General features: G+C 48.2%; 1 protein-coding gene across 1 annotated transcript in view; it reads right to left on the reverse strand.

Moving 5' to 3' along the window:
- SRRM3 (serine/arginine repetitive matrix 3) overlaps positions 1–15,703 on the reverse strand; it is a gene marked incomplete at its 5' end in the record, with an annotated part of 37,078 nt that overhangs the window by 20,149 nt on the left and 1,226 nt on the right. Inside the window, 4 exons of the mRNA XM_080940481.1 lie at positions 1,103–1,132; positions 1,513–1,593; positions 1,673–1,801; positions 12,823–12,924. Coding sequence (XP_080796607.1) covers positions 1,103–1,132; positions 1,513–1,593; positions 1,673–1,801; positions 12,823–12,924 — 342 coding nt within the window. The remainder of the gene's footprint in view (positions 1–1,102; positions 1,133–1,512; positions 1,594–1,672; positions 1,802–12,822; positions 12,925–15,703) is intronic.

Raw genomic sequence — 15,703 nt, forward strand, 5'->3', positions numbered from 1 at the left:
GTGTCTTTAGTCACCGCTTTTGCCTTTGTGTGCGCGCAGATGCATGTATTCACGCATGTAGAGCCCAGAGGTCAGCCTCGGGCATCATTAATGAGGTACCCTCCACATACATTTATGTATCGTGTGTGTTTGTGTGCACACGGCAAGGGGGCATACATGGAGCACAGAGAAGACAAGACAGCCTTTGTGACCTCTGTCACTGTGGAGCCCCTGGGGACTTCTGAGTCAGGGTCTTTCACTGGTTTCTGGGACTTGCTGACTTGGCTTGTCTAGGCCAGCTGGCCCACGAACCTGGGAATCCATCTGTCTCTGCGTCCTCTGATGGGATTAGAAACGTGTGTGTGTGTGTGTGTGTGTGTGAGATGTGGTGTGTGTGTGCTTATGTGTGGTATAATATGTGTTTGTGTCTGTGTGTGTGGTGTGATGTGTGTCTGTGTGTGTTTGTATGTGATGTGTGTGTATGTGCGTGTGTGATGTGTGAGTGGTGTGGTGTGATGTGCTGTGATATGTGTCTGTGTATGTGTGATGTTTGTGTGGTGGTGTGGTGTGATGTGGGTGTATGTAATGTGTGTGTGTGGTGTGATGTCTGTGTGTGGTGTGGTGTGATGTGTGTGTGTGATTCTAGGGGTCCCACTTAGATGTTTATGTTTCCAAGGCACACACTCTATTATCCGAGCTATTTCCTCAGAACCTTTATATTGTTGTTTGTTTAGTTATTTTTGTTTGTTTTGGAGGCAGGTCTTGCTGTGTAGCCCAGGTTAGCCTTACATTTATGATCTTCCTACCTTGGCCTCCTGAGTGGTGGGATCACAAGAGTGTGCTCATGAGGGAAGGGGAAACTTTTTTTTGGGGGGGGGACTTCTGGTTTTCTTACAATGCTGAAATGAAAACCCAGGGCCTTGCACTAAGCCAACTCACCGGCTCTGAGCTGTCCCATCCCTGGGATCTCTGGGCTGGGTATGTAAACATTCCTGAGGTGTCAGACCCCATTTCTGGAAGGTACCCTTAGGTTCTTTCCCACCCACAAGTGTCCCCTTCCCATGACCCCAGCCCTCCCCTCTGCACACACCCCCACCCCGTTCCTGTCCCCTTCATCACTGACCTGCATTCTGACTCTAGTCGCCTCTTTTTGCTGAGGGTGGATGGCAGAGAGAAAGGACAGATGTTTCCGGTTAGCTAGTGGCCCCAGTTTGTCCCTCAGGATTCGGTGGAGGGCGGGGGGAAGGAGGGACATAGAGATGGAGGCGTTGTAGTTGAGGTTCAGTAATGACCCCCTTCCCAGGGACACACACTCAGGATGGTGAGTCCTGGGAAGATGAACTACCCAGTGGGGGCAGGACTTAGAGTGGGCGGAGCTTAGAGAATGGGCGGGACTAAGGTGGAGATGTCAAGCTGCAGAGGGGCAGGTTTAAGTTTGCAGATTCTAAGTGTAGCATCCGTGTCCCATGTGTGTCCAAGATGGGAACCCCAAGGCCCTCCCCATCTCGCCCTAGGGCCATGCGTCACTCTCACCGGCTCCTCCGATGACTGCCTTTCTTTTTCTTCTTCTTCTTGGGAGGGGGCGAAGCGGAGCTGCTGGACCAGTGCTTGGTCCTGAGCGAGAAGGGGCGGCAGCGGGAGGTGAGGGAGGCGACCCCGTATTACCCTCCCCTCCGCCGCGGCGGCCGCTCACCTGTACCCCCGGTGCCCGCGGTAGCAGGCGACCGGGCAGTCGCAATCAACTGGGCCGTCGTCCTCATCGAAGGGTGGATACTCCAGGCCAGGCGCCAGGCCCTCCATTCGTCGCGGGGTCTCTACCACGCTAAGGAGAGACAGAGACGCTGCCCATCCGCCTCAGAGAGGCCTTCCGGCTTCTGCAGCCTGCCCTGATGACCTCTGGGTTATTTGTGGCTGGGGAGAGGGGGCTGTGCCTTAGACCAGGGGTTTGCCATCCCCAGCCCTGGACGGCCTGATGAAGATCTGAGTGACCCAAACTCCGGAGCAGTGGTTTGCAAAAGAGAGAGAAATGCCAAGTCGGGCAGAGCGGGTCTGTTATGCCGGCCATTAGGAATGCTGAGGCAGGAGGTTTTCAAGTTCAAGGCCTGCCTGGTCAACCTAAATAAGAATGGATGGATGGATGGATGGATGGATGGATGGATGGATGGATGGATGAATGAATGAATGAACAAAGGTCTGGGGATGCAGCTTCAAGGTGGAGCACGTGTATAGAATTACCCAGGGAAGGGCTTGAGGTCCTGATCTTAGCTGTACAGTACCTGCCTATAGGGAAACCCTTGGTTCCATTCCCAGTAACACACACACACACACACACACAAACAACCAAAAACCGGGAATGCAGAGTTGGCAAAGTGCCTGTCTAGCTCATCTGCAACACCTAAGCTGGGGTGGCAGGGCGCACCTCAGAAATTCAAGGCCATCCTTTGATACTTAGGGAGTTTGAGGCCATCTGGGTTACAAAGAGAGCCTGCCTCAAGCAGCAATACAACAATTAGATCCGCCTCATTTATTGAGCTCCTCCTCACCCCTCTCCAAGTCTTCCTCCAGTGACTGTTAGCTTGTCTCATCCTGGTGTCCCTACTGGCCTCCCTTTCCCTATTCTTTCAAAGAGCCCCTCCCCCATAGCTGACATCTGCTTTTCCAGATCCCTGAGCGCCCCCTCCTCCCTTGTCCCTCCCCTCCCTCCTCTTTTCCTTCAGCCTTGGCCTCAGCCTCTGAAATATTCATAGCCTCTCCTCACCCCCCCCCCCAAGCCTCCAGAGGCCTTCTTCACTTCCAGGCTCCAGCTGCTGGCTGTCTTCATCAATCACAGAGAGTGCCGGGGTGGGGGGGTGGGGAGTGGGGGGGTCGGCTCTCTGCATCTCCAGCATCTCTATCCACTCCCCTTCTGTCTCAGGATCTCAGAACTCCACCTCACCCAGCAGGAGCCAGCCATCTCCCATTCCCAACTCCCAGTCCCTCTGCCGGCCTCCCCACCCCCAGGCATCCTCTACTGCAGATGCCTGGCGTGTGGATGCCTGCATCTCAGTGCTATCTGGGCATCCCACTCCCCTCAGGGACTCATGATGGCTCTGTCCCTGAGCCACTGTGTGACCTGGGACCCGATAAGGTCCCTGTTCTCAACACAATTCTTTAAAAAAGATATCTGGATTGTTAAAACATTCTTTTTTTTAAAAAAATGTTTATTTACCTACATATGTGTGGGAGTGGGGCTCACATATGCCACCGTGAGTGTGAAGGTCAGAAGACAGCCTGCGACCATCATTTCTCTCCTTCCACCACGTGGACTCTGGGGATCAAACTCTGATTGTTCCGCTTAGTGGTGAGCTCCTTTATTCTCTGTGCCATCTTGGTAGCCTACATTTCTTTCTTTTTAATCAAACAAGCCTACAAATGATCTTCCACAGTAATGGGCTCCAGGGTGGCAGCCTCTACCTCCCTCATCTTTCACTCTGGTGGAGACAGTTCCCTGGCTTCAGAAGAACAGCTCTCCACCCCCCCCACACACACACATGCACGCTTAGGGGCTGCCCACACAGAGTTCATCCTTTTTTTTTTTTTTTTTTTTTTTTTTTTTTGTGCAGAGAAGGGATCCCAGCACCAGGGTAGCAGCTTTGGATTCTCAGGATGGATTTGAATCCAGAAACGAGTGTGCTGGCTGACCCTCCGGGACTTCATCTATACAAAAAAAAAAAAAAAAAAAAAAAAAGATTCCCCTGGCTTTGAGCAGAGGATTAAGTAAGAGTCTCCCTCTGAAGGGCTCAACATAGAGGCCGATCTGCGCGACTGGAGCATAACCCAGTAGTGATTACTTGGCGGGGGGCATCTGCTGGCTTACACATCACAGACACGTGGGAACAGCACACAAAAGACGGAAGGAAGGGAGGCTGGCTGTGGTGGTGTGGTAAGGGAAGGCTTTTCATCAGGCACGGTGGCACACAGGTATAATCCTGGCACTCAGGAGGCAGGAGGATCACAGGTTTGAGGTCAGCTGTACTACATAGGAAGCCCAGGGTGAACGTTTATAGAAATTCCATCTCAATAGCTAAATAAATAAACGAACAAGGAAAGGCTGACGAAATGGCTCAGCGGGTAAAGGTATTTGCTTCTAGTGACCTGAGCTCAGTCCCCAGAGCCCATGTGGTGGAAGGAGAGAACCGACTCCTGCAAATTGTCTTCTGACCTCCACACACAGAACGATGTGTGCATTCCCACACTGCCTCTCTTTCTCTTTGTTCTCTCTCAAAATAAATAAATAAAAAGTAAGAAATAAAAGGGCTGGGGCTCAGCAGATGGCTTGGCAGATAGATTACTGCACAACCGCAGGACGGGAGTTTGAGTCCCCAGCTCCCACATAAAAAGCCAGGCGTGGTAGCACGCGCCTGTAATCCCAGAAGAAAGCGTTGGAGTTAGGAAGAGCCCTGGGCCTCCATCAGTCCAAAGTGGTGAGTACCAGGTACAGAGAAACTCTGTCTCAAAAAAAAAAAAAAAAAAAAAAATCATGTAGAGCCCAGTGGTGGTGGCAAATGTTAATCCCAGCACTTGGAATGCAGAGGCAGGTGGATCATTGGGACTTCAAGGCCAGCCTGATCTACAGGGTGAGTTCCAGGGCTACACAGAGAAAACCCTTTCTCAAATAATCAAAGGGTAGTGGTGGAGAGAACAGACCATTGTCTTCTGACTTCCACATGCACACACATGTATAAACACATGAGTAAGTGCATATGCTTGTATACATGAATGCACATGCATATACCATGCACGTATACAAAAGACAAAAATCAAAATCCCAGGGCTGGGGAGATAGCTCAGAGATTAACAGTATTTTCTGCTCTCCAGAGGACCAGAGTTCAACTCAATTCCCAGTACCATGTCAAGGGACTCTAAACTACCGCCAATCCAACTCTGGGACGAAATGTTGTCGTCTTTTGACCTTGGCAGGTACTTGCATACACCCACATATCCATATGCTTATCAACATAAATAAACTACAATCAGGTCATTAATTTCAAGTTATTATTAACTAAATTCTGTGTTTAAAAGACAAAAGCTGGGCTGGAGAGATGGCTCAGTGGTTAAGAGCACTGACTGCTTTACCAGACGTCCTGAGTTCAAATCCCAGCAACCACATGGTGGCTCACAACCATCTGTAAAGAGAGCTGATGCCCTCTTCTGGTGTGTCTGAAGACAGCTACAGTGTACTTGTATATAATAAATAGATAAAATAAGTAAATAAATCGTTAAAAGTAAAAGAAAGAAGAAGCCATGTGTGGACATGGTTCAATGATAAAAACCTTTGTTAGTGTGAGGCTTTGAAATTAATCCCTAGCACATTAGAAAGCAATAGTTATGGTCCAACTTTCAAAAACCCTGACGGCCTTGGGGCCAACACATGGCTCTCTGGGAAGCTTTGGAAGGGTGTTAGAGAGACTAATGTGATCATCATCTTCAATTCAAATCTCTCTGCTCTTCCTCATCCTGAGGCTGCTGGCTTCCTCCCATCTGTCCTTGTCTCTCTCCACTGACATGTCCAGCCCCCTGGAGCTCTAGGTCCCTCACTTTCCACACATCTCCTCAGCCACACAAATGCCTGACATGTAAAACCCAGTCTTTAGTGGGGACTAAATGTAGGGACATCACATGTAACTGGAGGGAGGAGGGTGAGCTGGTAGGAGGAGGAAGCCTCAGTTGATACAGAGTTAAGCATGATGACGCTTAGATACAAAATCAAGTCACTCCCTTTGGGCAATGCCTAGTGGAGGACCTTTCTAGACTTTGTAACTGCCCAGTGAGGTTGGCCACTGATATTCTTCATGCACGCCTTGTTCCCTGCTTCTTCCCCATTCTCTGTGCATTCCTTCTCTGATGGCTCCATCTCCAGGGTATCTTCCTCTATAACTCTCAACTTTAGTTGAAGAAATCAATTTTATATGTACAATTGTTTGCCTGTAGAAGTGTACGTGCACCATGTGCATGCAGTGCCTGTAGGGGCCAGAAGAGGGCGCTGGATCCCCGGAACTGGAGTTAGAGATGATTGTGAGCCACTATGCGAGGGCTGGAGTTGATCCTGATTCTATCAAGAGTAACTAGTGCTCAGAGCCACCTTTCCAGCTCCCCCCTTAAGTTTTGGAGACGGGGTCTCTCACTGAACCTGGAGGTCACTGTTGGAACTAGACTAGCTAGCCAGCAAGGCCCCAGCATCCACAGCATTCCACCTGTCTAGTGCTCAGCTTGCAGATGCACTAGTGCACTCGGCTTTTACCCGAGTGTAGAGAAGCCAAGTGCAGCTCCTCCTGCCTTCCTAGTTAGCATTCTCCCCACTGAGCCATCACCGCACCCCCCCCCCATCTATCATCACCACGTTTTAACTGTTACTTTTTGTGTGGCTATGGCCTCACGTGCTGAATGCCAGACTTCCTTAACATGTTTTTTTGTTTGTTTGTTTGTTTGTTGTTTGTTTTTGTTTTTTGTTTTGTTTTGTTTTGTTTTTTGCTCTTAAATCCGAGTTTGTCACCTATAATGGCTCATTATATGTATGGAATATGTCTATGGGTAAGGGAGGATGGAGTCACTATAGAGGTGACCAGCTCGGACATGCACAGCTGATTATGAGATGAAAAGGTGTCTCCGGGTCACATGCAGCGGCGCTCGCCTGTGATCCCAGCATTTGGGGGTGGGGAGGAGCAGGAGGATCAGGAGGTGAAGGCCAGCAAGGAGGAGGCCAGTCTAGGCTACATGAAACCAAGAATGGAGGGGGATGGGGAGATGGCTCAGTTGGCAAAGGGCTTCCCGTGCAAGCAGGAGGACCTGAGTCCCATCCCAGCACCCAAGTAAAAAGCTGGGTGTAGGGATGTGCCCGTGAGATCCCAGCATTGGAGAAAGAGAGGGAGGTCCTGGAATGTGTCAGCCAGCCCATTCAGTTTAATGGTGAGCTCTCAGCCAGCGAGAGTCTGTCTCAGAAAATAAGGGAGATGGAAATTGAGGAAGATATTCAAAGTTGATCTCTGGTCCCCACATTTATGTACACACACACACACACACACACACACACACACACACATACACAAAAGATTGCCTCTCACTGGCTTTTCCTTATACCATTTTTTTTTGTCAGAAAGAGACTTTTGGACTTTGAGGGAGGTAATTTTAAAATTACATCCATTTATTTATCGAATCTATGTATGCACGCATGCGTGTGAGTGTGTGTAGTATGTGAGCATGTGTGCTACAATGCTGGATTTTATTCTTTCTATCACTCTGCAAGTCCCAGGGATCAAACTCAGGTTATCACTGGCTAAGTTACCACACTGGCTAGTCTGCCACCACTCTGGTTACTTAACTGGTTTTGCTTTCCTTTAACCAGGTCCAGTCAACAGAGGATCTGGGATAGCGGTGGGGATTCTGGGCAAAGGGTCTTCTTCTCTTGCTGCCCATCCACTCAGACATCATGCCACTGGCCTCACCCAGGCCCTGAATAGTGGCAGGAACAGGAAAGAACTGGATCTGCATTCTCCTATCCCATGCCTCCCAGTGCAGGGCAAACATTGGTCCTATGTCTATTATGATAATTGCTAGTTCGGGTGCCAGACAGTATTTCGAGCGTTTCCCAGCATTTATCTCATTTAATCATTGAATATTCAGAACAAGCCTTTGACATGGGAACTGTCATTAACATTCTCATCTTACAGATGAAATGATGAGGTTCAGAGAGGCCACACCTCGCCTAAAATTAGACATGTTGAGAAAATGACTAGACTTTGTTCGCACTGTGTTAGGAAGTAGCTCGTAAATATTGCCTCTGTAAGCCTGCTTGCCCAAACACTTTGGCTTATTATATAAGCATGAGACTTTTGAAAGAGAGCGGCTGGTTGCTGAGATGGCTCAGAAGGTAAAAGGCACTCGTTGCCAAGTCTGATGACCTGAGTTCATGTGGTGCCCAAATGGTGAAAAGAGAGAGCTCAGTCCAGCAGGTTGTTCACCACACGCATGGCATGGAACATGTACATTTATGCCCCCCAACACACAGGTGGGAGAGAGAAAGAGTAAATAAACCAGAAGCAAAATATGAATAGGTATACTTTTGGGAGGTGGTGGAAATTTGGGAGGCGGGGCCAGTTGAAGGAAGTGGGTCATTGTGGGGAATGTCTTTGACAGGCACATTGTGCACTTCTAACTTCCCGTTTCTCTGACAGTCTCTGGCTGCAGAGATGTACGCCATTTATTCCAACATGCTTCCTCTGCCACGGTGAATTAAACCTCTGCCGTTTAAGAAAACAGCCCGAGTTGTCTGTGTCAAGTACTTTGACCACAGGTCTGGAAAGGTAACAAACACACGTGTTCCCATCCCAGGGACCAGTCATCCAAAGGGAAACATCTCTAAACAACATTGCCGCTTCCTGTCAAAACCCTTCTCCTGGCTTCAGGCTTTTGCAGGGTCATCTCTAGACATGGTATAGTCTAATTATATTGGTACAGTATAATTCTGATGGCAGTCTGGAGCGAGGATAGTCCCAGGAAATGATCACTCGTGTCAGTCAGGCAACACACGGGCAAAGAGGGACTGCTTCCTAGGGGTGGTCCCACGTCTGTTGTGAAGCCAGTGTGAACTTATAATGACCCACAAAGACCCACAGGGTGGGGCCACTTCAGTCTGGGTCTGCCTTCATTGTTTACAAATATTTTCAGATGAGGATTTTTCATTTTATTGTATGTGTGAGTGTCCTGTCCGCCTGTTTACATGTGCATCACGTACATGCGTGGTGCCTACAGAGGTCAGAAGAGGTCATCAGATCTCCTGGAACTAGAGTTGGGGATGGCTGTGAACCACCATGTGGGGGCCAGGAGTTGAACTTGGGTCCTCCGGAAAATGAGAAGTGCTCCCAATCACTGAGCCACCTCTCCTGCCACCTGCTCTTGTTAACTGTAGGGGCTTCCAAGTTTGGGGGTAAGAGTACAGTTATGTGGTAGAGAACTTATCTAAAATGCTCCTAAACACTAGTCTATCATTTGTGGAATGTCAAGATAGGAGGCCAGGGCATAAATACAGAGACTCAGGACTTTATAGAGTCTGGAGGAAACCCTAGACTTGGCAGGCAACATGGAGAGAGCCAGGCGGAAGGGAACCAGACCTGTGGTCAAAGTACATGACACAGACAACTTGGGCTGTTTCGCTAATGGTATCAGAGGTTTAATTCATTGCGGCAGCGAAACCATGTTAGAAGTCAATAGAAATTGAGCAGTTGTTGATTGAAGTCAAAGACAGTGTTTGCTGTGTGCTAGGTATTAATCCTCACACATTTATTTATGTTTTTCTCAGGCTGGGAATAGAAACCAGAGCCTCCTGCATGCTCTTCAAGGGGTTCACAGCTGAGCCACATCCCCAGAGTCTTACTGGGGTGGGTTCTTGGTAGACACTCACTCCACAGCTGATTCATACCCCAGTGCTACATGGAAGATTCAAGGCAGGTGCTCTACCATTGGGCTAGCCTCCAGGCCGAAGGAGCCTACGAAGGGATGTATCCTGCTTTCATTTTAAATATAAAGTTATGAAGAGCTAGAGAACTCAAGGGTTTTCCCAAGTCAGATAGCTGGGGTTGTGGTGCAGCAGGGAGCCAGAGGCCAGGATGCTCACCTTGGACTTAGAGATTTTGACACATGGATGGAGCGTCTGTCTCTTTCCCCTATACATCAAAGGTGTGAAAACTGGCTCAGTTGCTGGGTCCATAGGGAAGCGTGTGGCCAGGCGGTGGCAACCTCACCTTTATTTATGTACACCTCAGGCCCAAGAACAAGCTTGGTTTCAGCACCACGGATAGCTACCAGCCTTCGGTGCAGCCCTTGCTGTTAGCGCCTTTATCACTGTTTTGTGTGTGAGTGTGTGCTGTATATGCATGTGGGGTATGTGTACGTGGGCAGGGGTGTGTTGGTGCCCGAATGCATGGATGCAGAGGTAGGAGGACAACAACATCTCGCTCTACCACTGTTATTTTCTTGAGTCAGAGTCTGTCACTGAACCTGGAGCTAAGCTGGAAGCCAGCAAGTCCCAGAGAACCTCTCCCCCACCCACAGTGCTAAACTCCTACTTCTTGCCTTCCAAGTGCTGGTATTGCAGCCATGTGCCAGCGCACCCAGTCTTTAATGCCATTATATGCACCTAGATAGAAGGCTTCTGGTTCCACCCTCTCCCTACTCGATGAAACTGACGCTTTGTGCAAACATTGGGAGAACGACACTGTTTTAGGGATCACAAGTAGAACCAATAATGATCTCACTTTCAGGCCGGGGATGAACGCCAAGTGGATTAAATATATGTTTGCCTGGCAAACGTATGGGGCCTGGCATTCCATTCCCGGCTGAGCGTGGTAGTGCATACTTGTAATCCCAACACTCTGAAGGCAGAGGCAGGAGGACCACAAGTTCAAAGTCAGGCTGGAAAGATGGCTCCAGGGTTAAGAGCACTTGCTGTTCTTGCAGAGGACCAAGTTTGATTCCTGGTATTCATGGCAAATGGCTTACAACCACCTGCAAATCCAGTTTCAGGGGATCTGAAGCTCCTTTTAGGTTTCTGTGGGTACCTGCACATGTTCATGCTTTCTCTGTCTCTGTCTCTGTCTGTTTTTGTTTTTATTTTTTTGAGATAGGGTCTCACTATGTAGCTCTGGTTATCCTGGAACTCCCTGTGCAGCCCAGATTGGTCTTGCCTGCATCTGCCTCCTGAATGCTGGGATTAAAGGCATATGCTACTGTGCCCAACTGTTAAAAACAAAAACAAACAAAAAAGGATGAAAAGAAGTTCAAGGTTATCTTCAACAATAGCAAATTCCAGGCCATATTGTGATACATGCCACACACACACACACACAATCACTCTGACACAATCACTCTGATATCTTTCTTTCCTTTCTCTTCTTCCTTCCTTCCTTCCTTTCTTTCTTTCTTTTTTTGATGCAGGGTTTCTCTGTATAACAACTTTGGCTGTCCTGGAACTTGCTCGGTAGACCACAAACTCACAGAAATTAACAACCTTAGTTGTCCTGGAACTCACTGTGTAGACCAGGCTGGTCTCAAACTCACAAAGATCCACCTGCCTCTACCCCCTGAATGCTGCGATTAAAGGTGTGTGCTGCCGCCGCCACCGCCGCCACCACCCTGCACCAGAAACCATTTAAAGATATTGGTCATTTTTATTTACACGTGGTGTGTGTGTGTGTTGTGTATGAATGTGTGCCGCATGTGTGCAGGTGGCTGAGACCATAAGAGGACTTTGGATCTTCTAGAGTTGGAATTTCAGTTGTGGGCAGCGCAACAAAGGAGCTGGCGACTGAACTCTGATCCGCAAGAGCAGTTACGGCTCTTTACTGATGAGCCATCTCTCCAGCCTCTGATGCCCCCACTTTGTGAACACAATGACTGAAGAGTTATTTGCAGAATAACTTAACAGTGGCTTATACCACTAAAGAAAAATGGTTTTCCCCCTACAGGCCAGCAAGATGAATCAGGGGATAAAGGCACTTGCTGCCAAGTCTGATGACTCGAGTTCACTCTAACATCCACACGGCAGGAGAAAATTAATTCCCAGGAGTTGTCCTCTGACCTCCATATGCACACCCTGGCATGCATGTACACTAACGCACAGACACACACACACACACACACATGCACACACAATAGGTAAATAAATGTTAAAACCAACATTTTTTCCCCCTAGCAACTATCAACTGTTCATAGAGCCTTGGAGAGTGTTTTCTTTCTTGAGACAAGGTCTCTTTATATATCCCAGGCTGGTCTTGAACTCACTGTGTGCCATGACAATCGTCCTGTCTCAGAACATAGAATCGTTGATTAGTTCTTTTTTAAAGATTCATTTATTATATATAAGTACACTGTAGCTGTCTTCAGACACACCAGAAGAGGGCATCAGATCCCATTACAGATGGTTGTGAGCCACCATGTGGTTGCTGGGAATTGAACTCAGGACCTCTGGAAGAGCAGCCAGTGCTCTTAACTGCTGAGCCATCTCTCCAGCCTAATTATGTTTTAGTGGAACAAACATGGACAGAAGCTTGGGGACTCAGAAAGGCATCTGCTGCTGAGCTGGGACCACTGCTGAGAGAAAGACCAGGAGCCTTTCTCTAGCTTCTTGCACATCCTCAGTGCTGGGTAGAGAAAGGGCCATTGGCAAGCAAGACACCCTTGGAATGTGCTCTGAAGGATTTGCTGAATACATTATCAGGCACAGCACTGGGCTACCCTTTGCCATTTCTCCACTCCATTTTCTACAGTTTTTCCCCATGCTGGGGCTTGCATTTAGGACCTCCAGCATGCTAGGCAGTGGCTCTACTGCTGAGCAACACCCTCAGCCCCTCACTGGGGGATTCTAGGCAGGGGCTCTACTACTGAGCCACACCCCCAGCCCATTAACATTTGGCTTTTCACAATCTAGAGCACATCACAGGCTTATTCTGGAGTTCATTTTACAAGTAGGAATAACCGACCCACTGGCTAACTCGTAGCTTGCCTGTGGTCACATTGTCAGTTGGTTGCAATGTTGAGGTCTGAACATTTCTGAAGTCCCCTGGCTTGTAGCCCATAGACAGGACGCAGCAAATGGCCCTCAGGAATCCTCAGTTGTCTGTACCTTGTACTCTGGGCCAGGCCAGAGCGTCTAGTGGGCAGAGTTTATGATCTTCCTTCACTCACACCATCCCCTAATGGCGCATTTGGAGAAACACCCACACACACACACACACACACACACACACACACACACATCCAGTTGCAGCCTGAGCTGTTCCCTCCCCTGCTGTCACTCAGGCAAGTACTCACATGTGGACCCCAGGCCGGTCCTCCTTGGTCAGTACTCCCTCCTTCTCCATCAGCATCTGCCGGAAGGTCCCGACCTTCTGCCGGATCTCCTCCTCGGAGTATCTGTGGGGAACAGGGAACAGGTACTTCACTGCTAACTCCAGGCCACTCCTTCAGCGCACTCCCACCTGCTCTCCAGCTCTTGGTCACTGAGGGTGTCTACTTTTCTGTAGTTTTGTTATTCTCTCTCAATGTACTCTCTTCCTCTCCATGTCCACACTCCCCACACCTCCCCACCTACCTTTGGCTTTCTTTCAGTCCCTTCCTCTCCCTTTCTTCCTTTCCTTTTTCTCCTTCTTTCTTTCCCCTCCCTCCTTCACACCTGTCTTCCTTCCCCTTCCTCCCTTTCTTTCTCTTCCTTCTTCCCCTCCTTCTCTTCTCTCTGTATTATATATTTCTCCCCCTTCCTTCCTTCCCTCCCTCCCTCTCTCCTTCTTTTCTTTCTTTATTTTATGAGTACACTGTCACTTTCTTCAGACACACCAGAGGAGGGCATCAGATCCCATTACAGATGGTTGTGAACCACCATGTGGTTGCTGGGAATTGAACTCAGGACCTCTGGAAGAGCAGTCAGTGCTCTTAACCACTGAGCCATCTCTCCAGCCCCCTAATTTAGTTTTCAAAAGTTTTTTTTATTTGTTTGCTTGCTTGTTTTTCAAGACCTGGTTTCTCTTTGTAGCCCTGGATGTCTTGACATGTTCTCTGTAGACCAGGCTGGCCTTGCACTCAGAGATCCACCTGCCTCTGCCTCCCATGTGCTGGAATCAAAGGTGTGGGCCACCACCTTACAGCATTCAGAAGCTTGTTTGTTTGTTTTAAAGCAAAACTCAAACAAACACGTTCTTTATGTATGTGGGTTTTTAAAAGGGGTTGCTGAGGGATAGAATACAGGGCCTTGTACATGTTAGGGAAACATGAATTATGTTTCCTAAGCCAAGGCCCAGCCTCTCTCTGGGTGAGTCTCACAGTCGGTCTGCCGCCAAGGTAGTCTCAGCCTTTCAGAACATCTTTTGATCCACAAACTTCTAGGATCACCTTAGAGAGATCCAAGGCAGCAACACAAAGACTTAACACATTGTGTGTGTATTGACAAAAGGGAGGTCACCCTACCAGGGAGGGTGTCACCAACTGTGTTTCCATAGTAACCTGTACCTCCAGAATCTTGGGAGTGGTCCTTGCTCTAGCAATGCTGTTAGCGTGTTTGCTCTGTACTACCTCAGAGATACTTAGAGCTGAAGTCCCCCCTTCTCTCCCTCACTTTAGTCCCTGAAACTAATTAATTAATTAATTGGTATACCCCCCAAATTTTTTTTTTTAAAATGTTGAGAGAGCTGGAGAGATGGCTCAGAAGTTAAGAGCACTGGCTGCTCTTCCAGAGGACCTTAGTTTAAGTCCTGGCAGCCACATGATGACTCACAACCATCTGTAATGGGATCTGATGCCCTCTTTTGGGTGTGTGTGAGAAAAAAGCACTCATATACATTAATTAAATAAACCATAAAAATTAGAATGCTTATATTTCTTTTTTTTTAATGTGCTTGTTTTAATGTATATTTGCAGGTGTCCATGGAGGCCAGAAGAGGAAGCCATTATACCCCTTGGAGCTGGAGTCTTTATAAGTTCTCTGAAGTGGGGGCTCTGAACTCTCTTTTTACGGCTTGAGCAGCAAAGCATTTTTTTTTTTTTTGAGACAGGGTCTTACTAGGTAGTTTTGGCGTCCTGGAACTCACTCTGTAGACCAGGCTGGCCTTGAACTCACAGAGATCCACCTGCCTCTGCCTCTCGAGTGCTGAGATCAAAGGCATGCACTCTCATTCCCTGGATCTTTGTTTTTGAAACAGGTTCTCACGTAGTCTGGGCTGACCTCAGATTGGTTGTCAAGAACAACCTCACATTCCTGATTCGTGTGCTTCTCCCTCTGTGATACTGGGATTGTAGACAACACAGCACATCACATGGTCTTGTGCAGTACTGGGAAGGAGTCCAGACCTTGAGGCATGCTAGGCAGTTCTAAACCTCATCCCAGCCCAAGCTCTGGGTTTTATTGGGATTTGAAGTGGGCCAAGGGCTTTCTCTGAGCCTATAGATTCTAGACAGGTTTCCGTATCCAGGCCTGCGTCCACCAGGAGTGGGAACGTCTCACTAAACCAACTTGGCACTAAACAATTTTAAAAGTTTATTTTACTTAATTTATTCATTTACTTTTGGCCAGGCATGGCTGCCTTTAGTCCCAGTATTCAAAAGGAAAGAAGGAGGGCCGGGGGGAGGAATATCTCATAGTTTGAGGCCAGTCTGGTCTACGTTGCAAAGGTTAAGCCAGGACTACATAGTCTGTAAATTATTATTTATTTAATGTGTGTTTGCATATACACGTATATGCATGCATGCATGTTTCTGCATGCTTGTATATGTCTATGTGTGTGTGCAAGCACGTGTGGTTGTGTGTATCTGTGTGTGTGCGCGACTAAGGACAGGAGTGACTTCTGAGCCCTGGACCATCCATCTCAGTGACTAGATTAAGGAAGGGGTCATGACAACTTTGCCGAAGCTGCAGGAAGCCTGGTTACTTAGGAAAACCCCTGTGTTTTCTAGCCTGACTAGCTTGGCATCTCTATCCATTTTACAGATTGTAAAAACTGAAGCCTTGAATTGTCATTTATGTTTATATGTTTTATGCTTTCAACACTAGGTCTATCCAGGGCGTGGGGAATGCACCCCTGTGGCTTTCGTGAGTTGGAGCCTGGTCTAGAGAGTCAGAGACAGTTTCTAGATGGTCTGAACTAAGGCATAAATGAAAGGTTGGGCTTGTGGTTCCGCTTAGTCCAGATCTTACTTCCTTGCT

Source organism: Micromys minutus (assembly GCF_963924665.1).
Source record: "Micromys minutus genome assembly, chromosome: 29".
Classification (NCBI taxonomy): domain Eukaryota; kingdom Metazoa; phylum Chordata; class Mammalia; order Rodentia; family Muridae; genus Micromys; species Micromys minutus.